The sequence below is a fragment of the Salvelinus sp. IW2-2015 genome, unplaced genomic scaffold, assembly GCF_002910315.2.
Source record: "Salvelinus sp. IW2-2015 unplaced genomic scaffold, ASM291031v2 Un_scaffold3651, whole genome shotgun sequence".
Lineage (NCBI taxonomy): Eukaryota > Metazoa > Chordata > Actinopteri > Salmoniformes > Salmonidae > Salvelinus > Salvelinus sp. IW2-2015.
This window is the reverse complement of record NW_019944928.1, coordinates 23,578-48,824: the sequence shown is the minus strand read 5'-3', so window position 1 is coordinate 48,824 and position 25,247 is coordinate 23,578. Positions and strand designations below refer to the sequence as shown.

Here is a 25,247-nt window from a genome sequence, read left to right as displayed (position 1 = left end):
TGTAAACGTCTATAATTAATGGAAAAACATCTGTCCGCCCACCCTTCCCACTCGCTCGTACCAAAATGACTTGTCATTGAAGTTGTGCTTTACGGACGAAAATCCCAAAGCCCCACTATCATCTTCAGAACAGTGATGCGGAGCTTTCAAACCTTCCAAGAACTCAGCTCCATCCACCCTCTCGCAAGTCAATAATTCCACCTTTCACCGAGTATTATTTTGTTATACTTCTGGAGTTGATGCAGATGAGTGGTAGTTATTATTTGTATTTCGATAAATAATGGCCCGAGTATTCCCTTGTGCCAGAAACTGGTGCTACCAGGTTTTAAAACGAGAACCGTGGTTTCAAATACTATCTTTTGAAAATCATTCAACGTGATCTTTCACCCTGATTAGAGCTTCATGATCTGCTTAGATTGCACCGAATAGAAATACTGTCACTCCACAGAACTACCTTAAAAACCCCCACCCACCTGGCACCCTGCAGCTAAAAGGAAACATCAAAAAATTTCAAAAGTCATTTGAGCCCAGTCTGGCTGCCCAAAGCCAACTGGGTCTCTGGTGAATCCAAGTTCTGTTCTGTTCACATCAAATAGGTTGTTTCTTTCTGCAGCCAGGACCAGAGCAGCAGAGCGGAGCCTGCCAAGCTCACATTACACCCTTCAAACAGTGTGCGTACGTGTGTGTACTGTGTGTGTGTTGTACAGTTCTGCATCTCAAAAAGAGGAAGATATTTCTGAGTATTACTTACCCTTTGTCCCTGGAAACAATGTCAATAAGTTTGGAATGAAGAGACACAGGAGAAGCACTTCTTTGGATTATAGTTATCCACGAGAGCTTTATCAGGATGAAACAGTATAAAAAATAGTTGATTGACCTGGACAGTAAAACAATGCTGGAACAGCCTTTGTCAAAAAAACTTCCAGAAGTAAAGTCAATTTGAGACGGCTTCAAGCATCAAGCCTGTGATGAGAACATCCAAAACGGTCAGTTATATTGAGTAGGTAGGTGGCAGTATATTGAATCCTGAACTGAAATGCTAACAGTCAGCACACACACATTCGATTGTGACAGACAAAGCTAAATATAAATAACACACGCTGCTCAGTCAGTAGAATCCTAGTGTTAGACAGTAGAATCTCTAGTTGCAGACAGTAACTCTAGTTCAGACATAGATCTCTAGTGTCAGACAGAGAATCTCTATGTCAGACAGTAGAATCTCTCAGTGTCTAGTGTACAGTAGAATCTCTAGTGTCAGACAGTAGATCTCTAGTTTAACAGTAGAATCTTAGTGTCAGACAGAGACACTAGTGGTCAACAGAGAATCCTAGTTACAGTAGAATCCTAGTCAGACAGTAGAATCTCCATTCAACAGTAGAATCTCTAGCATCAGACAGTAGAATCTCTAGTGTCAGACAGTAGAATCTCTAGTATCAGACAGTAGAATCTCTAGTGTTAGACAGTAGAATCCGTAGTCTAGACAGTAGAATCTCTAGTGTCAGACGGTAGAATCTCTAGTGTTAGACGTAGAATCTCTAGTGTCAGACAGTAGAATCTCCTAGTTTTTACAGTAGAATCTCTAGTTCAGACAGTAGAATCTCCAGTGTCAGACAGTAGATCATCCTAGTGCAGACAGTAGAATCTCTAGTTCAGACAGTAGAATCTCCTAGTCAGACAGTGAATCTCTAGTTAACATAATGAATCTCTGAGTGTCAACTAGCTGTTCAGTAGAATCTCTAGTGTCAACAGTAGAATCTCTAGTACGTCAGACAGTAGAATCTCTAGATGTTAGACAGTAGAATCTCTAGGTCAGACATAGTTAGAATCTCTAGTTCAGTACAGATAGAATCTCTAGTGTTAGACAGTAGAATCTCTAGTGTCAGACAGCGAGAATCTCAGTGTCAGACAGTAGAATCTCTCTAGTAGTCATACAGTAGAATCTCTGTGTTAGACAGTAGAATCTCTATGTACAGATAGAAATCTCTAGTGTCACACAGTAGAATCTCTAGTGTCAGACAAGTAAGATCTCTAGTGTCAACACAGTAAATCTCTAGTCAGACAAGTAGAATCTCTAGTTCAGACAGTAGAATCTCTAGGTAGAACAGTAAATCTCTAGTGTCAGACAGTAGAATCTCTAGTGTCAGACAGTAGAATCTCTAGTGTCAGACAGTAGACTCTCTAGTGTTATACAGTAGAATCTCTAGTGATCAGACAGTAGAATCTCTAGTGTCAACACGTATCAGAATCTCTAGCGTCAGACAGTAGAAATCTCTAGTGTCAGACCAGAGTAGAATCTCTAGTGTCGTAGACAGTAGAATCTCTAGTGTCAGACAGTAGAATCTCTAGTTAGACCATAGAATCTCTCTAGTGTCTAGACAGTAGAATCTCTAGTGTTAGACAGTAGAATCTCTAGTGTCAGACAGTAAGAACTCTAAAGTGTCAGACAGTAGAAATCTCTAGTGTTCAGACTAGTCTACAGTAGAAATCTCTATGTGTTTACTAGTAGAATCTCTAGTGTTGCAGAACCAGTAGAATCTCAGGTTAGACAGATAGATCTCTTAGACAGTAGATCAGCTACAGCTAGAATCTCTAGTGTACATCAGAATTCTATGTAGACTAGAATCTCTATGCTGACAGTAGAATCTCTAGTGTACAACTAGAATCTCAAGCGTCTCAGCACGATAGAATCTCTAGTGTCAGACAGTAAATCTCTAGTGTTACGATAGAATCTCTAGTTCAGACATAGAACCAGTGTTAACAGTAGAATCCTCTATGTGTAACAGTAGAATCTCTGAGCGATTCAGACAGTAGAACTCTATGTAGACAGTAAATCTTCAGTAGGTTTAGACAGAGTAGAATTCTCTATCGTCAACAGTAGAATCTCTAGTGTCAACAGTAGAATCTCTAGTGTTGACTAGTAGAATCTCTATGTTACAGTAGATCCTAAACATCCACTACAGGTCAAAGACAGCTCATTCCCTCTTCTAATTTAACCACACCACACTTCTTGTCCCTAAAATAAACCAGCCGAGGACGTTGCTGTAATGGTGTGTCAGAGCATCATATGTCAGTCATGTTGTTGTCCCATCCTGCCATCCATGCCCACCCACCCCACAACACACACACACACACTCCATCTCCTGCAGGGTGTGTTGTGGTGGTAGTTGTGGTACTAGCCGTAGGCCAAGTCCTGCTGGAGGATTCAGGACGCGACACTCAATCTCACACACGCAGGCACCTGACCACACTCTCTCTCTCTCAAACACATGTTGATACACACACACACTTCTTCCCTAGGTGAGTGCAGCAAGTGGAGGAAACACAGGCCGTCTCCTCACAGCGGTCCTATATGCCTTCTGGAGGACTCAGGAACAGCGAGAGAGAGGAGGCGATGAGGTGACCAGCCTAACCGTTTAACAGAGAAGAGAAGGTAGCGATAGGAAGGAGGGAGAATGATAAGAAGGTGTGGAGAGAGGGGGAAAGGAATGACGCCACGCTAACAGGAAAAGTGATCGTTGACTGGGCAACATGGAGACGTCAGAAGATGGGCATGAGCAGATGAGAGACCAGCCACCGAATAAGGCGAGGGAGAGTGACTTCGGGGCCGATGAGACGTCGAAGAAAGGGGATGAGAGGGATGGAGAACGCATCACCGAATTAGAAGGAGGGAGTGAAGGGGCCATGGAGACGTCGAGAAAGAGGGGATGAGAGGATGAAGGACCAAAGCCACCTGAATAGGGAGGGAGGGAAGTGATGGTGCGATGGAGACGCAGAAAGAGGGATGAGAGGGATGAGAGAACCAGCACATCTGAATAGGGAGGGAGGAGTGATAAAGGGCCATGGAGCACGTCAAAAAGAGGGGATGAGAGGGATGGAGAGACCAGCCACCTGAATAGGGAGGGAGGGAGTGATGGGGCCATGGAGACGTCAGAAAGAGGGGATGAGAGGGATGGAGAGACCAGCCACCTGAATAGGGAGGGAGGGAGTGAAAGAGAAGGGATGACGGGCTCCAGCCGTCACACACTCTGGGTGCATTTCAATAGTCTAAAGTGGATCCCTACTGCAGCTCTTCTCGTCTCCTTTCACTTAATACGATGCAGAAAAAGCTAGACAGGTTAAGGTAAAATGTAATTATACGGCTTTCATCGATATACCATCACGACTGCATCCCAAACAGATTACCATTCCCTACATAGGGGCCATATCCGAAAGTAGGGCACCCTTCGATAGCCACCTTTCATTGAGGATACTCATGTGTATCCTACTGCAGAAGACTTTTGATATCTCTGGCACACCCCCCTCGAATCAGCTCTTGTTTTGTCAGAGAAAAATATCCACACGTTCCAAAACAATATGCTACTTTTTTTTTTTTTATCTATAAAATGTCTTGCACAACTAACTTAATTTGTTTTGATAATTTAAGACATTTATTTTGGGATCCACCCTGTAAAAGTAAGTTGCCTAATGATGCGCGAGTGGAGAAGTTCCATCCACGTTCACACTCCGTCCTGACTCCCTTTTTACAAAAGCAGGCAAGAGAGGACGCAGGAGGTAAGCAAATCTAATTGATAAAAGGCCACGGAGAAGACCTTTCTGATTCACACTTGACTGGAAGGGTGGAAAGGGATGGAGGTGGAGAATAAAGTGTCCAGCAATTAGTAACAAAGATGGTGGATAAACGAAGATAGTTCACTCAGGCAGTTTACCAGGAAAAAGAAAATGGTCAGTTCCTGTCTGCTTAAAGAGGTGGCTCTCCCATAGACACCAATGAGACAGCAGCTGAGTCTGGTCCACTTAGTTCATTGACACAGAAAAAACGAGGGAGTGGGACAGCTCGTTTCGTCTTCAGTCTCTGAGGAGGAAGAGACTGTCACGGGTTCACAAACACACAGGTGAGAAGGTGGGGGTGAGAACCCCTTGTCACCTGTAATTACAAAACGGACCACCTTCCCAACCCTCAGAATCACTGCAAAACCATGATCATCAGTTTGTCAGCATACCATATGGCACCCTATTCCCTATATAGTGCACTACTTGACCAGGAGCTTCATTTATAACTGTGGCATAAATTTCCCAATCAATATCTGCATGCGCCATTTCTAAAAAGCCTGCACACATACGTTTCCTGTTATAAATCAGACCCGTCCGTAACTGCGCACGCGTGAATGAGCATTACAATTTAGACTTTAGAACTCACGTCATTGACCTTTTGTGGTGACAACGCCCTTATGTATCCTTTGGCAGTATCGGAATTAGGCCAAGGCAGTTTCCTAAAGGAAATAGCAATGGAGAACTTGCTAAAAGGTCTTTGGAGGTGTTGGCAGAACATTTGCGCTAGGCCTAGGCCATCTGACAGAAAAAAAAAGTTTAATGCAAGATAAAAACGATTGCGAAAGGCTGTGGAAAATAATGCATACTGAAACATTGTGTACTTAATGATAGCCATAAACACTTCAGTGCAAAAGAGCAAGTCCCTGTTCACGTGTGTAAAAAAAAAAAAAAAAACGCTCTTTGCTGCAGAGCAAAATACTTAAAATAGCTGAATAGGCTATGAAAATGGCTATGAATTAAATATTTGAGAAATTAGAACGTTACACTATTCCGACGTAAACTACAGAAGTAGAATAAAACCGTCGGTTCCACCGTTAAACATGCTCTCCGGATCCAATGGCAGAGGAAAAATACTTGAAATAGCTCATTTACTGCTGTGACGTGGGTTCAATTACACGAGAAATGGGACGAACGGTCCCCGACTTGTAGGCCTGTAGGCTACTTCGTGAGTATGAAACCATACCGTGACAGAAGTGGTGAGGGATTGTACAATCTCCGAAACGCATTAGCCTAGGAAATAGGATGTTCGTGTTAAAAATTTGAAAACGCAAAGTTTAATGAAAGATTCTCACTAACGGCAAATGATTGCATCTTATTAACCCGTTTTTCTTCCTATCAAGGGACCATCATATCCCCGTTTTCACAAAACACTAGGTTACTTACATGCTTGCAATGCAATACTTCCAACCACTAGAAACAGCGCATGGTCTAAAAGATAAGTACACGTTCATGTCAAGATCAGTTTTCATAAACGGCAACTTCCGAAAACTGGCACACGTATGTTCTGGGGGTATATTCTGTACATCAGCAAGGTTAATAAATAAGGCCCCAGAGGCCTATGGTGCCTGGTCAAAAGTAGTGCACTATATAGGGAACAGTGTGCCATTTGGAATATATTATTTTCTTCTCGATGGTCTCAATTTGTCCCCAACTCCACCCTAGAAATTCCAGTGCATGATAATGTTGAGGGGAGATTCTGAGAGACATAAAATATCCCTTATTTATGTGAAGATTGAAGCTACTATTCAAGTTAGTGAGCCCATGTTGGGGAAAGCTGCTCTGAAAATATACATTTACAAATAATGTACTAAACAACATGGAAAACAGAAGTCCAGTCAACGGATGGTTTTTGTTGTAAATAACATGGTTTTTTTATTTCGGAGCCAGGATGCCTAGACCTACATATAGGATTTAGCTGCTGCCAGCCTTGGCAGCGATTCTCTTGTCCCGCTCCTCAGCGATGGTGAGGCGGATACCCTTTCCACGGGGCAGGGACACCCACGGCTTGTTGCCCTGGGAGGGGAAGGACAAAAGATCAGGACAGTTGAAGGGAACAGGTGCAACTCACATTGAACTATTTAAAGTTTAAAACACAAAGTTTTAGCCATCAACCATCAGAACTGAGATAAGTAGAGACAGATCTCAAGAGGAAATGGACATGCGTTCACAGGACAGGAAGAGGACTAAATAAATAGCTTTGAAAAGTGACATTGTGCTTTTAAGAAGTGATCATGCTGGTCGGGAAAAAAAGCCAGAATATGAGAACGTATGGTGACAACTTGATCCCCACCCCAGCAGACAGAAGAGTAGAACATTAAAACACGGTTTGCAGTCTACTTGGTTTGGTATAGATCTGAACCTGCTCTTCATCCGTGTAAAAGTGTGCCAGCGATTGAGGATAGAACCAGCAGACAATATCCCACTGGTACCGAAGACATAGCATTGGCTTTGTTCTACCTCCGTACAATCACACACACGAGTACTGAGCAACTACAAGCGTGTCAAGAAATGGAGGGGTTGAGTTGTCTTCAACGTGTATTTGCATGTTGGTGCTCCCTCTGTGCGTGGGGTCGCCTACATCCCAACTCCTCTGCTCACCTTGCCAATGATGAAGATGTTCCCCAGCCTGGTGGCGAAGATGTTTCCGGCGCTGTCTTTGACGTGAACCACGTCAAACGAGCCAGGGTGCTTTTCCCGGTTAGTGATGATACCAATCCGCCCCAAATTGGCACCGCCAGTCACCATGCACAGGTTACCTATGAGAAGGAGAGAGGATTAGAACTGCTTCAGAAGAATGACAGGTGTGATTGGGTACTAGTGCTGGTGTGACTGGGTACTAGCGCTGGTGTGCCTCAGTCGCATCTGCAAAAAAAAACTCCCAAGAGTGCTGATGGAGACAATGTCTGAATGAACAGATGTTACTTTCCCATGATGTATTTTCTGTTTCTGCAGAGTACCAAAACAAAACAGTTGTAAATTCACTGTCTGTGTCAGAGGCCAAGCATCCCTGTCAGCCACGGGATGCAGACAGGGATAGTAGGAAACTAGTTGGTGTGCAGGGGGACTAGTTGGTGTGCAGGGGGACTAGTTGGTGTGCAGGGGGACCGACATAACAGCACTGAACAAGCTGCACCAATTAATCCCGCTTAATATTTTCCTTCAATTTCACAAAATGGTTGCCCCACATTGGTGGAGGATGAGAAGCAGTCCTGACTACATAAAGTGCTTTGAGTATATAGGTGGGTAATATATAAAATCCATTAAAATCAAACCCCCAATCTCTAAACCCATTTCCTCACCGGTATCAAACCATTTTCTTTACATCAACTACAAGTTTTTTATTTTTTTGAAGTTCAATAAAATCATGTTACCTGTGTCGAACTTGATGTGTTCTGTGATCTTGCCGGTGGCGAGGTCGATGCGGACTGTGTCGTTGACCTTGATGAGGGGGTCTGGGTAGCGGATGGTGCGGGCGTCATGGGTCACCAGTGCGGGGACTCCCTTGGTACCCATCAGGTTCTTCTTCACCTTGCACAGCTTGTACTGCAGAGGGGGAAAGATGGGAGGAGTGAGTGATTGTTATGGTAAGGGTTTCCATAACCTCGTTTCTAGAGTCTAAGTCGTGTAACTTAAGCACTTATCTCCAAAAATGTCTCAAAAGTTGATTTGACAATCGCTAGGTTTTGGGGTCTGAACCCCAACTATACTACACAGACGGAAGTATGTGGAGACCTGCTCGTCAAATATCTCATTCCAAAATCATGGGCATTAATATGGAGTTGGTCTCCCCTTTGCTGCTATAACAGCCATGGAAACTCATTTCATGAAGCTCCCGACAAACAGTTATTCTACTTATGTTGCTTCCAGAGGCAGTCGAACTCTGTAGTGAGGGTTGCAACCGAGATTTTTATTTTATTTTACGCATTACACACTTCAGTAAAATCGGCAGTCCTGTCCTGTGAGCTTGTGCGGCCTCCCACTTCGCAGCTGAGCCATTGTTGCTCCTAGACGTTTCCACTTCACAGTAACAGCACTTACAGGTGACCCTGGCATCTAGCAGGGCAGCAATTTGACTGACTTGTTGGAAAGCTGGCATCCTATGACAGTGCCACATTGAAAGTCATTAAGCTCTTCAGTAAGGCCATTCTACTGCCAATGTTTGTCTATGGAGATTGCATGGCTGTGTGCTCAATTTTATACATCGGTCAGTAACGGGTGTGGATGAATTAGACGAATCCACTAATGAAGGGGTGTCCACACACACATATATAGTGCATTCATTAAGTATTCAGACCCCTTGACTTTCTCACCATTGTGTTATGTTACATCCTTATTCAATTGTTTCCCCCCCCTCAATCTACACACAACACCCCATAATGACATCACAACACCCCATAATGACATCACAACACCCCATAATGACATCACAACATCATGAAAAAGCAAAAACAGGTTATGCATTTGATGGTTTTTTTAAATAACTGATTCAGACCTTTTATTATTTACTTTGAAGCACCTTTGGCAGCAATTACAGCCTCGAATCTTCTGGGTTATGATGCTACAAGCTTGGCACACCTGTATTTGGGGAGTTTCTCCCATTCTTCTCTGCAGATCCTCTCAAACTCAGTCAGGTTGGATGGGGAGTGTCGCTGCACAGCTATTTTCAGGTTTCTCCTGAGATATTTGATTAGGTTGAAGTCCTGGCTCTTGCTGGGCCACTCAAGGACATTCAGAGACTTGTCCCGAAGCTACTCCTGCGTTGTCTTGGCTGTGTGCTTAGGGTCGCTGACCTGTTGGAAGGTGAACCTTCACCCCAGTCTGAGGTCTGGAGTAGGTTTTCAACCCTGACACCTCCTCCCAGCTGCCCACTGCACTGAGGCTAGGTAACACGGTCACCACCGATAAATCCGTGATAATCGAAGACTTCAACAAGCATTTCTCAATGGCTGGCCATGCCTTCCTCMTGGCGACTCCAACCTCGGCCAACAGCCCCGCCCCCCCCGCTGCTACTCGCCCAAGCCTCCCCAGCTTCTCCTTTACCCAAATCCAGATAGCAGATGTTCTGAAAGAGCTGGAAAACCTGGACCCATACAAAATCAGCTGGGCTTGACAATCTGGACCCCTATTCTGAAACTGTCCGCCGCCATTGTCGCACCCCTATTACCAGCCTGTTCAACCTCTCCTTCGTATCATCTGAGATCCCAAGGATTGGAAAGCTGCCGCGGTCATCCCCTCTTCAAAGGGGAGACACCCTGGACCCAAACTGTACAGACTATATCCATCCTGCCCTGCCTATCTAAGGTCTTCGAAGCCAAGTCAACAAACAGATCACTGACCATCTCGAATCCACCGTACCTTCTCCGCTGTGCAATCCGGTTTCCGAGCCGGTCACGGGTGCACCTCAGCCACGCTCAAGGTACTAAACGACATCATAACCGCCATCGATAAAAGACATTACTGTGCAGCCGTCTTCATCGACCTGGCCAAGGCTTTCGACTCTGTCAATCCCAATATTCTTATCGGCAGACTCAGTAGCCTCGTTTTTCTAATGACTGCCTTGCCTGGTTCACCAATACTACTTGGCAGACAGAGTTCAGTGTGTCAAATCGGAGGGCATGTTGTCCGGTCCTCTGGCAGTCTCTATGGGGGTACCACAGGGTTCAATTCTCGGGCCGACTCTTTTCTCTGTATACATCAATGATGTTGCTCTTGCTGCGGGCGATTCCCTGATCCACCTCTACGCAGACGACACCATTCTATATACTTCCGGCCCTTCCTTGGACACTGTGCTTCTAACCTCCAAACGAGCTTCAATGCCATACAACACTCCTTCCGTGGCCTCCAACTGCTCTTAAACGCTAGTAAAACCAAATGCATGCTTTTCAACCGTTCGCTGCCTGCACCCGCACGCCCGACTAGCATCACCACCCTGGACGGTCCGACCTAGAATATGTGGAATCTATAAGTACCTAGGTGTCTGGCTAGACTGCAACTCTCCTTCCAGACTCATATCAAACATCTCCAATCCAAAATCAAATCAAGAATCGGCTTTCTATTCCGCAACAAAGCCTCTTCACTCACGCCGCCAAACTTACCCTAGTAAAACTGACTATCCTACCGATCCTCGACTTCGGCGATTGTCATCTACAAAATAGCTTCCAACACTCTACTCAGCAAACTGGATGCAGTTTATCACAGTGCCATTCGTTTTGTTACTAAAGCACCTTATACGACCCACCACTGCGACCTGTATGCCCTAGTCGGCTGGCCCTCGCTACATGTTCGTCGTCAGACCCACTGGCTCCAGGTCATCTACAAGGCTATGCTAGGTAAAGTGCCGCCTTATCTCAGTTCACTGGTCACGATGGCTACACCCATCCGCAGCACGCGCTCCAGCAGGTGTATCTCACTGATCATCCCTAAAGCTAAAACCTCATTTGGACGCCTTTCTTCCATTTCTGTCTCTGCTGCTGCGACTGGAACGAATTGCAAAAATCTCTGAAGTTGGAGACTTTTATCTCCCTCACCAACTTTAAAATCTGCTATCCGAGCAGCTAACCGATCGCTGCAGCTGTACATAGTCCATCTGTAAACTCACCACCCAATTACCTACCTCACCCCCATACTGCTTTTATTTTTTACTTTTCTGCTCTTTTGCACACCAGTATCTCTTCTTGCACATGATCATCTGATGATTTATCACTCCAGTGTTATCTGCTAAATTGTAATTATTCGATTTATTGCCTACCTCATGCCTTTTGCACACATTGTATATAGATTCTCTTTTTCTACCATGTTATTGACTTGTTTATTGTTTACTCCATGTGTAACTCTGTGTTGTCTGTTCACACTGCTATGCTTTCTTGGCCAGGTCGCAGTTGCAAATGAGAACTTGTTCTCAACTAGCCTACCTGGTTAAATAAAGGTGAAATAAAATAAAAATAAAAAAGTCCCTGAAAAACATCCCCACAGCATGATGCTGCTACCACCATACTTCACCGTAGAGATGGTGCCAGGTTACCTCCAGACATGACGCTTGGCATTCAGGCAATCTTGGTTTCATCAGACCAGAGACTCTTGTTTCTCATGGTCTGAGCGTCTTTAGGTGCCTTTTGGAAAACTCCAAGCGGGTAGTAATGTGCCTTTTCCCGAGGAGTGTTTTCAGTCTGCACACTACCATAAAGGCCTGATTGGTGGACTGCTGCAGAGATGGTTGTCCTCTGGAAGGTTCTCCCATCTCCACAGAGGAACTCTGTCAGAGTGCCCATCTGGTCCTTGGTCACCTCCCTGACCAAGGCACTTCTCGCCCGATTGCTCAGTTGCCGTGCGGCCAGCTCAAGGAAGTATTGGTGGTTCCAAACTTCCTCCATGTACAAATGGGAGGCCACCGTTGTCGGGGACCTTCAATGCTGCAGATATTTTTTGGTACCCTTCCCCAGATCTGTGCCTCGACACAATCCTGTCTCGGAGCTTCATAGACAATTCCTTCAACCTCATGGCTTGGTTTTTGCTCTGACATGCACTGCCAACTGTGGGACCTTATATAGACAGGTGTATGCCTTTCCAAATCATGTCCAATCAATTGAATTTACCACAGATGGACTCCAATCAAGTTGTAGAAACATCTCAAGGATGATCAATGGAAACAGGATGCACCTGAGCGCAGTTATAAGACTTATAGCAAAGGGTCTGAATACTTATGTTAATAAGTAAAAAATAACACTTTAAATACATTTGCAAACATTTCTAAAAACCTGTTTTCACTTTGTCATTATGGAGTATTGTGTAGATTGCTGATGAAAAAATATATATAATCAATTTTAGAACAAAGCTGTAAGGCAACAAAATATGGATAAAGTCAAGGGGTCTGAATACTTTCCGAATGCACTGTGTACTGTGTAGCTCCACAAGCACAAGGATTTATTTACACAAAAAGGTAGAAAACAACCACTTCACATTAGGATTCAGTTAATTATTTTGTTTGGAGCTCAGAACTTCTTAGAGGTATTGGTGAGGGTTTTTTCAGCTCGTTGATCAAAACCAAAGATTGTCTTCATTGCTCCGTCACACAGAAGATTCAGCCAATTATATGGTACTGCTCGGTTTTTAAAAGAAAGGTAGGATTATGCGGTGACAACGTGCGTCATACCTGGGCCTCCTCTGCAGTGATGCGGTGAACAGTGAAACGTCCCTTCACATCGTAGATCAGACGGAAGTGCTCTCCAGTCTTCTCAATACTGATCACATCTAGACAGACATGGCACATGCATTAGTGTCAATGATCTCATCCAGAACATAGACAAACACCAACATTCAGTCTGTCAAGGCTGAACTACAACAAAACACAGCTTTCGCATCAAATCCAAAAATGCAAGATTTGTCAGTTTCAGTTACCATTCCGTTCTCATATTTGGAAACAGTTCAGATGGTTCAACTGTTATTGACTAACGGAAAGAAAGTCGACAATATTTTAGACAAGCTAGACTACATCTCAGACCCTCCCCTCTGACCTTCTCAGCCAATGGGTAGAGGAAGGGAGTGAGGAACTAGGAAATGGAATAGAGCTTCTCCACAGCCTGATACGGTCCAGTGAAGGAGAGGTGTGACATGGTGGGCTGATTCACCTGGTGTAGGAAATTAATCAACGACACCGTCGTCGTCGCTCTTGGCAGGGATAAAGGTGCTAAGAATTACTGTGTGTGTGTGAGGGAATATGCGCACCCGAGAAAAACGTGAATATAAGACGGCGAATGTCTATTGGTTTGGTGGCGTGTATATGGGAGCCCAGGGATATTCCCTTGAAGTGACCATCTGGTCTTACAGCTAACCAGTAACACCAAGCAGCACCACTATCAAAAAACGAATGAAAAATCAGTCACTGTCCTAAAAGCCCAGAGCAAGCCAGCCATTACCTTTAGTGCCTCACAGTCCATCTAGTTCCAACTAGACACTTCCTGTAGAGACGAATCAGGGGAGCTTCGGCACCATGTTTAGTGACCTAGGCCCAGTTTGAATAGTTAAACACCCCACATCCTATTGATTAGAGCTCAGAACTTCTTAGAGGTATTGGTGAGATTTATTTCAGCTCGTTGATCAAAACCAAAGCGTGTCTTCATTGCCCTCTACATTCATCACTGGCTTAGGTGGAAAAACAGATGCTTTGCTTTCGCCAGCTCAATGACCTAAAAAAAAAGGTGCGATTGCGTCAAGGGAGGATGCATGTAGGACTTAGCTAGTATCGCTCCTTCACTCGCCACACATGAGACCGCGAAGCACGCGTGCGTTATGATTCTGACGTCACATAGCAACAGTGACAAGCTGCCATGTGGGAATCATAAGTGATTTGTATCGTATTCTTGATGCCATGTCTTGTTTTGTCTTGAGGCGTTTTGACTGATCATGGCAATGTAAAAAAAATATATATATATATGTTTTGTTGCCATATTAAGTGCTAGCTAACCATCAACTACAAAGATGTATTTGAAAGACAAGTGCTCATTGTGCAAAACGTAAAGTAAGAAAGTAAGAATGACAATTATTTACATGCTTCTTGATTTTATCTTAAAATAATTTGTGGGTGTATTGACTGGCTGTTGTTGCTACGGTGTCTCAAAGGGACAAACTAATATTGCAGGGGGGTTTATTCCTTAATTTTTCAAGCAAAGGTCTAAAGGGAATATGAGGTACAGAGGTTCACGTCGCCCGAAAGGAGCAAGCCGAACATTTACCCACCCTTATGTACTCCCTGGCTTCTCCCATTGCCATCCCTATGGCTCCCTTCCTCACCCAACCCCTGTCCCCCAGCCAGACTTACCCATGAAGCCAGCGGGGTAGGTGATATCAGTGCGGACTTTGCCGTCGATCTTGATGAACCTTTGCATGCAAATCTTCTTGACCTCATCTCCGGTCAGGGCGTACTTCAGACGGTTCCTGAGGAAGATTATGAGGGGCAGGCACTCCCTCAGCTTGTGGGGACCAGTGGAGGGACGAGGAGCCTACATGGGGACAATAGGGTTAGGCACTGTAACTATGAGAGCAGTTAAAAGGCGGATTCGACAATATGACGTAGATGCACGAAGTAAACAGCACAGTGGGTCAATATCGGCAACTACTGAGTGCATTGAAGCACGAGGCTAAACTTCCAGTTTGGGTCCCAGAATTCCCACATAACAGCGTGAAGCAAACCCATCTTCATAAGCCGACACCGTGTGATAAGAGTGAAGTTTTGCATCTCACTCGTCGCAATATCTGCGGTGGTGCTTGTGGCAACGTCACGTCGCCGAGTCTACCTTGATTAACAATGGCGGCTATAGACAATGCAGGGACAGCAGACCAAAATACACAGGGAGGAGAGAGTACGTGGGGAATGGGGTTAGGATGGGAGGGAAAGCCACGACTGTTCAGTAGATGAAATAGCAAATGACTACAAATATGCATGTTGCAAACACCTTCATTGGTTAAAAACATTTGTAGGGCCACAAGCTAGCAACAGACAATTTATGCTTGATACGAAAACGTTAGTCGGAGGTGCCATATGGATGGTGTGACGCAATCGCGGAGCCTCCAGTTGAGTTTCCTACCATGCGCCAGCAAAATTCTGCATTGATGTGATTGGTTGACTGTAGGTGGGGTCTAGTACAAACAAACGAACTTGCTTCACAACAGTTCTGCTCAGAAGCACAAGTCAAGTATACAGGGCCTGAACACAACAGTTCTGCTCAGACGCACAAGTATACAGGCCCAGAATTCTGCAGAGGCAGCATCCTACAGTAGTAAAGATGTCTAATTGAGTATGTAGCGCCTTCCAGCAACGGCATAAACTGTTTGTCGTGCTCACTTTAATAATGAGAAGATAATTGGCAAGTAAGCAAATGTTCTTTCAATAGGAGGGGAACGTGCCTCAAGTTAGGTTGGGTCGCTGTGTTCCAACAGCCCAGGTGAGGAGATACAGGTAGGGGACAAGACAATTAATTACATGTTGTCGAGAAAATAATGGAAAACTGATAGCTAGATACGAATAACCAAAAATGTGTATACTAGTCTGCAACCAGCTAGTAACATTGTCGTTTCAACATAGAAAGTAGCTATGTACTTACGAACACTCCGGTGAGCTTGTCAAGCATCCAATGCTTGGGCGCTGCAACGCGCTTCAGGTGCTTCTTCGGTCCTCGTGCCTGGTAAACAGAAAAACAAGGTTAAACACAGCAGTAAAACTTTACTGGAACAGCCTACCGGACAAACGGCTGTTCGTTTTGAGATACCATGCGACCCGTATGGCTAGCAGACGTTAGCATGCAAGTTAGTTATTTGCTATACTGTCCACGAACGCAAGTTCCGGCTGGGGCCTAATCGGTAAAAGCACAAGAAAAAGGGCTTATTTTACACATTCTCGCCGCAAAAGTTGTGCTCAATTACCAAGGCTGGTATAAACTACGGGAATAGACTTTTGAACGTAGAAATCGTGGTAACGGAAACATGTTTGGCTGAAATGGGCAGAGTTGATGCTAACCAGCTAGCCGGTGGCTACAATGGTCAAACGAATCGGTTTTTCTAAAATCGTTTCAGAGACTCAGACATAACTTATTATTTAAATACAGGGACTAACCATTACACAAAGTATATATTTTCATACAATCGCAGTTATATGTGCTATATTATATTCAGAAAAAGTGATGTTTGATGATGATTCGGGAGAAAATCATAAGGAAATACGGCTCACCATGTTGGAGTCTGCGGGGAAAAGGACCTCCCACTTTGAGTCCTTGCAAAATAAGACAGAGTACGGTGCATGATGAGGGACAAACCGAGCATAATTTATTTGGTCCGCTCTAGTGTCGAGGAGAATAACTGCGACTGGATGTTCCTTGAAATTGTCAGAATGTATTTTATTTAACCTTTATTTAACTTGGCAAACCAGTTAAGAAAGGTTGCTGGATCGAATCCCGAGCTAACAATGTAAAATGCTGTCGTTCTGCCCCTGAACAAGGCACTGTTCCCCGGTAGGCTGTCATTGTAAATAAGAATTTGTTTATAAGAACGGACTTTCCTAGTTAAATAAAGGTTCAATTTAAAACATTTCAAAATATCAAATTCTTATTTACAATGACGGCATACTGAAAGGCAAAAGGCCTCCTGTTGGGACGGGGGCTGGGATTTAAAATAAATATAAATATAGGACAAAACACACATCACGACAAGAGAGACAACACAACACTACATAAAGAGAGACCTAAGACAACACAGCAAGGCAGCAACACATGACAACACAACATGGTAGCAACCCATGACAACACAGCACGGTAGCAACACAACATGGTAGCAACACAACATGGTAGCAACACATGGTACAAACATTATTGGGCACAGACAACAGCACAAAGGGCAAGAAGGTTGAGACAACACATCACACAAAGCAGCCACAACTGTCAGTAAGAGTGTCCATGATTGAGTCTTTGAATGAAGAGATTGAGATTAAACTGTCCAGTTTGAGTGTTTGTTGCAGCTCGTTCCAGTCGCTAGCTGCAGCAAACTGAAAAGAGGAGCGACCCAGGGATGTGTGTACTTTAGGGAACCTTTAACAGAATGTGACTGGCAGAACGGGTGTTGTATGTGGAGGATGAGGGCTGCAGTAGATATCTCAGATATGGGGGAGTGAGGCCTAAGAGGGCTTTACAAATAAGAATAAACCAGTGGGTCTTGCGACAGGTATACAGAGATGACCAGTTTACAGAGGAGTATAGAGTGCAGTGATGTGTCCTATAAGGAACCTTGGTGGCAAATCTGATGGCCGAATGGTAAAGAACATCTAGCCGCTCGAGAGCACCCTTACCTGCCGATCTATAAATTACGTCTCCGTAATCTAGCATGGGTAGGACGGTCATCTGAATCAGGGTTAGTTTGGCAGCTGCGGTGAAAGAGGAGCGATTGCGATAGAGGAAACCAAGTCTAGATTTAACTTTAGCCTGCAGCTTTGATATGTGCTGAGAGAAGGGCAGTGTACCGTCTAGCCATACTCCCAAGTACTTGTATGAGGTGACTTCCTCAAGAAATACATTATTGATTTTTATATTATTTTAGCAGCTATACGTAAGTCAGTGTTTGTATTGTAATATATGGTACCCATACATTATATGGCTCTCACTGTGATTACTATATGATTGTAAATATATTATATCAAATTCAATCAGTCTCAAAATCTATAATAGGCCTAAACAATGCACACACAGTTGAAGTTATTTTCGTAATATTATCTTGATTAGCAAGTCTTCATCAGCACTCAACGAATAATTGTTATGTTCTGTAGCCTGTTTGTTCTGCTATTCCCTGAGCCTCTCCGATTTCCTCCCGCTATCTCTGTCAGGAAATACCAGCGCGCAGGACAGAGCCCTTCTGTTTGTGTGGCGCAAGATAATCAAGCCGTTATTCCGCATGTTCCCATGCCAAATGTCACTAGTGACGTCCTGTCTTGCAGCTTGCTTTCCTATGCTTTGAATTCTGTCTACTCAATTCAGTCTGTTTTACAAGTCATATACTTCTACACGAAGGCGGTATATTATGCCCGTCTGACCCCTGGTCCTCAGTAAACTTGCAACAGTGTATATATATATATATATATATATATATATATACACACACAGTCTGTTGTATCAATTTGTTTTCATGAGTTCATATGACGGTCCTTGTTTCTTTAAAAAGGTATGCAGTTTCAAATCATCTTTATCTGAAGTGTTTCGTTGTTACACATGCTGTCTATTGTAGGCCTACAGTCTGTTGCTTTTGTTATTGGACTCCACCCTGTGAACTTTGAGGCATTTTGAAAAGGTTGACACTAGAGGGCGACATTTTATAAGAAAGTTGTGACTAACCATTTCCATTAAATGTGTGAACTGTTCTCAACTACAGTTTCATGAGTTCGTGTACAGATAGTGAACTAAATTGTGTAAAAATCAAAATGGTAGACTATACATACTAATGAGAAACGGAGAGAATATTCAGTTCGGTATTCTTTATTTTCCCAAACATGCAGAGAAGTAACAAAAATACAACCATTTAAATATGATCTAGTAATTTACATAGATATACAAATGAGATGCAAAAAAAATAAGATCAACCTCGGATATATTCGTTCCGTCATTTAATTTGCAAAACAAAAGATGAGACAAATAAAGATAGGTCCACCTCCCCCTTCTTATAAACAAAAGAAAGCCTTCAATTGAAAAGGTGTGATTTTAAGAAACTAAGGTTCATTCTATCAGCACAGTATCTACTAGACACGGGATTAATTACTAACTGATATGTTTCTTTTACAAAGTCAATAGCAAGAGGTTTCTCACCCTAAAACAAAAAAAAATCACAAAATATGTGAAATGTAATATAAGCAAAACGAACAAAAACTATACAAAGTAAAATGTTCTTGCTACAGTCAGTCGGATCAAAGGGTTTCTGTTCAGAAAATTACAAGTTGGTATATTCCATTAGTTATCTTGAATTTCCTGGGTGTTAAAACTTGGTCTTTCACATCATGTTGATGCAATTCCAGCTTGGGGTTCTATTCACTGGAACCTGGGGACTTAGTCAATTGAAACTTTCTCTTCAATTTTTTTCTTTCTTAAAAATGAGTTGCACAAGACATAAAAAAAAAAAAACTTTACAATGTAGGTCCTGTAAGTAAATCAGTCAATGACTCAATCATCAGTTTGTCATCAAGTCGTCTACAGGGCTCCCATTCCACCCCAGAAACAAAACAAAATAAGTCAGCCATCTTTAACTGTAACCTACAGCCTCATTAACTAATAGATTGACAATGTTCCAAATGGCACCCTATTCCCTTTATAGTGCACTACTTTTAGACCAGGACCCATAGGGCTCTGGTCATAAGAAGTGCACTAAATAGGGAATACGGTGCCAGTTGGGACATACAGATTTACTTTGACAGTAACATAGCAGAGTAGGTAGTGACGGAGTGTCTTGGCTCAGACCACAGGAGAGAAAAAGGAGAGAGAACGAGAAGGGAGAGAGAGGAGTGAGAGACTCATAGCTCTCTTTGCTTCTTCAGACATCATCCATTTGATATAGACAGAGCAAGAGACTTACAACACATACAGAGAGAGGGAAAGCGAGACCAGGCAGGAGTGGGAAACTGAGTCGTTCCTCCTACAGAGTTACATGAAGACCACTGACGTTGAGACTCAATAATGTATTTAGATACAGACAATACCATACAGGTCAGGTTACATTGGTCTACTGGTCCATGGAGACTACACAGGCCTCCTGTCATGTCTGTCTCATACAACCTCACACACAGGTACACATGCATGCAAACACATCACTCATCTCTCTCGCGCATTCTCTCTCACCCTAGTGTCGCATCAAACCCCCTGAACGCTGGGGTAACTGAACAAGTGCCTGTTTCACAGCTGCAACTTCCATTACCGGATCATAATACCATCCATCTTTCAGTCGGTGTGTGTGTGTAGGAGGCCCATGGGATGTACAATGAGACCGACCCCAGGCTCAAGTAAAAGGCTTTTCTATCCCTCAGTGTTTTCCCCTACTGTTGAATATAGATAGGGTTGTGTGGGTTTTGTCCCCTCTTGGTTTCTGTTTAACCTTTGTATGTTCACAACCCTTAACGTCGGGTCCTTTTGCACCGAGGAATAAATGAAGGTAAACACAAGTTCCCCCTGAAGTCGTCATCCTCTCTGTGACACACAGAAAAACACGAGACGAAACCCCAGGCCCTGTGTCTGCACTCTGTCCTTCTGAGAGAGAAAATGAGAGGGTGGTACAGAGGGGGAAAAAAACAAGAGCACATGCTCTCTTTGGGTCAGTTTGTGTTCATCATTTATCTTTCAGAGAAAAACTAAGAGGTTGACCTAAAAAAAAACAAAAGGACAGTTTATCTTTCTGTGTGTTTAGGTTTGTACCCAGCAGGGACGTCGAAGTCTGTGTCCATCCAAACAAGAGACGAAAAGAATGAATGAGAGCACAGATCCCCTCCTTCCATCTTTCTATCCGGGCGGGTCAACATCCAGCAGGTACGTCCGCTATGAAGTCAAACTCATTCTGTCCCAGCCAGAGTTCAGGCAGCTCATTGGCCCGGTCCAACCCCAGCTCTATGACCAATGACATCAGAACCTCTTCATCCACTGGGTCAGAATCTATGATCCCGCCAGATCCACAACTCTGGTTCCCACCTCCACCACCTCCAGGGGTACCCCCGACCAGCTGCCCAGCCGAGCCCACCGCCGAGCCCCCAAACCCCCTCTGAGGCCCTGAGTTGGGCCCTGAGGCACCACTGCCTCCAGCCAGACTCTGGTAGTGGGAGTTGAGTTTCTGGAGCTGCATGCTGGCGAGGAGGTGAGGGCTGGTCTGCAGGCAGAAGGGCTGTGGTTTGGAGAGGGATGGAGAGGTGGAGGAGTGGAGGGTGGAGGCGGGAAAGGGGTCATCCCCGGGGGTCTTGGCGGTGACCGTCATCCCAGGGTAGTGGAGCAGGGTGAGGGAGGATGGCGGAGGCTCGCGGTCCTTCATGACGACGTGGGCTGGGCTGGAAAACAGCAGTGAGGTCATCACCTGGGGACACCTGAGAAGGAGGAAGAAACGGTGTTACGATGACATCATCACAAGGCGGAAGAGATGACAGGGAGTACTGAAGACATACAGGATTATTCTGTTAACATATGACATCATGGTGTTTAGATTAGAGTGATAAGCCTGCTTGGCTTTAAAGTCAACTGCTTCACTAGGTCACCACTAGTAGCCTATTCCAAATAGCAGATTGAGACATGTCCTTGCCTGGCTAAAAACATTGGTCTCATTTAAATGGGGGGGGGGGGGTCACAAGAAAACAAAAAAATCTTTAGGTGGGTCACAGTGCGGAGAGATGGCACCTTATTCCCAATATAGTGCCCTACTTTTGATCAGAACCACTGCCCCTGTTCTCTAATGACAGTCAGTCAAAAGTAGCGCACTATATAGGGTGCCATTTTGGATACACACTAAAGTACCATAGAGGCTCAGAGGGGACTGACTGGCGGTTCATAATAAGGGTTAAAGAAAACAGGACTTTTGAGGACTGAGTCACATGATACCATACATACATATATGTGCTGATCCCACTGCAGACCCCTTCCCGACACACACTCCTCTGACCCCCTTCCTGCCCCAGCCCATATTTATGGAGAGGGTAATTGCTACAGGCAGGCATGCAGCTGCACCTACAACACACCAGCATCTCACGAGCCCTGCTGTTGGGGATTTATCGCTGTGTGTGTTCTTTGGTCCTTTGTGTTCATTATTCATTGGCTGATTACTGTCAGGATTGCAGACTGAAATACTGTTCAAATGGATCCTTAGGAAGGAGAGACATTGGGCCCTGTTTAAAAAAAAACTTAATGCATCCTTATGAAGGGGACATGGGCTACGTTCAAATACATCCCCCTTCCTTTACATCATAGAAAGGACTATTATGGTTACAGTTTTTTACAATCTCACACTCTAAAAGTGGTAGTTGATTATCTCTCTCACACACACTAGTGGTAGTTGATTATCTCTCTCACACACTAAAAGTGGTAGTTGAGGCACTCAGTGAAACCATTAACCTCATCTTCAGACCAAGTTTGCAAGCACATTATCTACTTTACTCTTAGTTTGCAATTTGTAAAAACATTATTTTTTGTGCAAAACACTAAACACCGTTCTCTACATTAGACACATTCAAAACTAACAGGTCTTGTGTTTCGTTTGGAAAACATTGCCATTCCAAATGCCTCACTCATTTACCGATTACCTACACCCAGTACCTACACTCATTACCTACACCCAGTACCTACACCCATTACACCCAGTACCTACACTCATTACCTACATCCAGTGCTGACGTGAAAAACACTTACAGCTAATTTCTTCAGTTAGAAATCAGAGCTTGAGCACTATAAATAGGCTTCAGGTTGGCTTTCTTGGTTTGGACAACAATGGAGGCCAATTTTGGAGAGAGAGTTAGAGGAAGAGGAGTGAGAGTAAGAGGGAGATGAGGAAGAGGACAAGCCTATTTATTTTTCTTCTACTGTATTTGTTTTGTCTGTGTTCATCCCGAAATCTGGAGGAAAATAATGTTTTGTGAAAGAAACATTTTATTTTTTCCCCCTTGCGAATTTAGTGTTTGGTTTTGCAAGAGATGTGACGTTTTGCATGCGTGTCGAGTCTCAAGAAAAGTAGCCGTAGTCTCAAATCATGTGGAAGCAACTGTCAAACTGTAAATGCATTCTCCCTTAAAAAGGAGACCATGGACCACATTCGAATACTTTAAAATACATCCTTCTCATATCAATGATTACCTCGAGGAAGAATCAGTTTTGTATTGAACAAATCCTAATAAGTGGAAGGTTTCGTTCACTAACCCGTATTTTAACCTAGTCCCAAGATCACAAACGGTTTGTTGGTTGACAGACAAAGGTAGGCTATTCAACTAGTATGGGTGGTTTATTTTGCCTATAAACTAATCACACCATGTCAAACAATCCCAATAGAAGTTACTTGATTACATTAATCACATCCGCCTCCCTGCAGACGTGGTTCGGACCTGAAAATGAGCACGGAACCCCACTGCTTCTAGCCAACAACAGCGGTGTCAATTACACAATTACCATGCGTGTCGAGCCAATTAGAACGTCAATCGCTCAATAAAGACACACCTTGACCATATGGTGAGGCTGAGCATGGCCACTTGTTTTATAGTAATTGAATCAACGCTTCTATGGGATGGAGAAAACCACAAACATTTACAGCCAACAGAACAACACTTTGTCAAAGTAACAAAAGTTTAGACGAAGCCTCATTTTCTAACAAATGCCCATTTGGTAAAACAGGCTGAATAGTTTACTAAAAAGTAATACTTTAGAGATTTGTGTTACGAAATCATCATCCAAGATGTGCGTAAAACGCATTTAATTCACCAATTCAAACCGGAGGCAAATCACAAAAAGGTCAACAAAAAAAAAACATTTTAGGGGAAAAGTTATTGGTAGCATTTGGCAAATAAGTTGACAATTTCCCCCATTGCTCTGTGAAATCAAACTATTGTGAATAACTTCCATAAAATGTTCAAACCTTAACAATTAAAATGTAAAATAACATACCCTTTAGAAAGCCACTTTTAAACGCAGCTGTAGGTCCGTTTGAGGAAGGAAAAGAATGGTAAAGAAAAGAGATTCAAAATGTACAACAATCAACTCCAACAGATCGCAGGATAACACCACATCTGTAAATGTTTGTTGTCAAAAACGTTGACAATTGTTGTGGTCTATATTTAGTAAGGAATCCGCCGGTTCCTGTTGAGAGCTATAGCCATAAAGTAAACGGTTGAGTCAATATTGTCCTCGTGCTGCGTCTCTCCTCTCTCTGTGCGAAATAACAGACTGTCCGACTCCGGGATAGTTCCCTCACTGTGGTTGTTACTGAATATAAAGTATTATTCTCTCTCTCACACACACACACACGACCCTCAAGTGAGGCGCGTTTGTGGCGGGACAGCATTTAAATCACGGCGTGGATTTGTAGAGGAATAGGACTGACGCACCACGGTTATCGCACAATAAACGGTTCATTCCAGTATCGGATGAAAACAGTTTCCGGAGTTTCGGTCATGAAAGCGCAGATGTTTTATATTCTCAGAGCGAGCGCTTTTCTCTACAATCACAGATCAAATTCTATTATTGTCTGTTCTATTCTACTCCAAACAGACAACTCACTGATTTTCATTCATGAGAGAACGCACAGCCTCAACAATCTTCAAAGGTCTTGAAACAATAACTGTTGATTTTCACGAGAAAAACAATGTTCACAGGAGGAACCAAATAGAAAACCACGTGGATATGAGCCAATACGCACGCACGCACCCGCGCACACACACAATTGGCCTTAGCCTATTGCGCAGCCCACCTGGAGAGACCACTATGCTAACGTCTCATCATTAGGGTAGGCCTATTTCATATCTAAAAGGTCATCTGTTACAACTGGCTATAGGTCAAATAACTACAAATGATATGCTAAAATAAAACAATAATAGGAGATAGAGATCTAAACATTCCCCAAACCTCGAGGTTATCATCTCAGCATTTTTTTCATCCGTTTTAGCCTAAATAAATATCATATTTTCATTCATTCATTCTAAATAATACGCCTACGTCTAATAGTCAAAGAGAGAAAAGAACAGAACAGGTGAAGCCACTTTTCTTTTAGAACGCCACGCGCCTTAATTCCCTTTCAGTTAAAGGCTCACGAGCATCTGTCTTTAGTCCCGTCGGCGCGCGGAGACAGTTAACATGTAGATGAGGCTCGAGCATGATGTATGGAAGTTCGTGGAGTCTTCCCCCGTGGGAAAACAGTATGCAAATGAGATGAACGGTTTTCAAGTTCCCTTCTAGCGTAAAACTAGGCGAAATGGGTAAACACAGAGAACGTCCGAAGGAAGCGCACATTAACGTCACCTTGAAGTTTTCAATGAGTCTGCTGTGGGATCATTTTAGCAAGCCTCCCATAGAAGTACAGCCTAAGCAAATATACGTTGATAACACAATAGACATTGAACCGAACTTTTATCTAATTTTATAATTTATCTAAAACGTCAACTGATGTCC

General features: G+C 43.6%; 2 protein-coding genes and 3 non-coding genes across 6 annotated transcripts; all 5 read right to left on the bottom strand.

Moving 5' to 3' along the window:
* Nucleotides 1-6,454: 6,454 nt before the first annotated feature.
* LOC112076260 (small ribosomal subunit protein eS4) lies at nt 6,455-16,416 on the bottom strand. Of its 2 annotated transcripts, none has more exons than XM_024143101.2 (7): nt 16,331-16,416; nt 15,708-15,785; nt 14,426-14,606; nt 12,761-12,858; nt 7,983-8,154; nt 7,210-7,367; nt 6,455-6,624 (listed from the first exon to the last, which is right to left on the bottom strand). In XM_024143101.2, the coding sequence occupies exons 1-7, from the start codon at nt 16,331-16,333 to the stop codon at nt 6,523-6,525; spliced, it is 792 nt and encodes a 263-aa protein (XP_023998869.1). In that variant the 5' UTR covers nt 16,334-16,416; the 3' UTR covers nt 6,455-6,522. The 2 variants fall into 2 exon arrangements, with proteins under 2 accessions (XP_023998869.1, XP_023998870.1); XM_024143102.2 differs by lacking the exon at nt 16,331-16,416 and adding an exon at nt 16,217-16,240.
* On the bottom strand, nt 6,990-7,126 carry LOC112076261 (small nucleolar RNA SNORA57). The gene has a single exon (XR_002895145.1). It is a non-coding gene; the product is annotated as a small nucleolar RNA SNORA57 (small nucleolar RNA).
* LOC112076262 (small nucleolar RNA SNORD61) lies at nt 12,596-12,671 on the bottom strand. Its single transcript, XR_002895146.1, has one exon. It is a non-coding gene; the product is annotated as a small nucleolar RNA SNORD61 (small nucleolar RNA).
* LOC112076263 (small nucleolar RNA SNORD61) lies at nt 13,655-13,730 on the bottom strand. The gene has a single exon (XR_002895147.1). It is a non-coding gene; the product is annotated as a small nucleolar RNA SNORD61 (small nucleolar RNA).
* A 4,118-nt stretch (nt 16,417-20,534) lies between the features above and the next one.
* LOC112076259 (cbp/p300-interacting transactivator 1-like) lies at nt 20,535-24,121 on the bottom strand. The gene is made up of 2 exons (XM_024143100.2): nt 23,748-24,121; nt 20,535-21,193 (listed from the first exon to the last, which is right to left on the bottom strand). Exon 2 carries the CDS (start codon nt 21,178-21,180, stop codon nt 20,635-20,637), a length of 546 nt encoding a protein of 181 aa, XP_023998868.1. The 5' UTR covers nt 21,181-21,193; nt 23,748-24,121; the 3' UTR covers nt 20,535-20,634.
* Between the last annotated feature and the right edge of the window lie 1,126 nt (nt 24,122-25,247).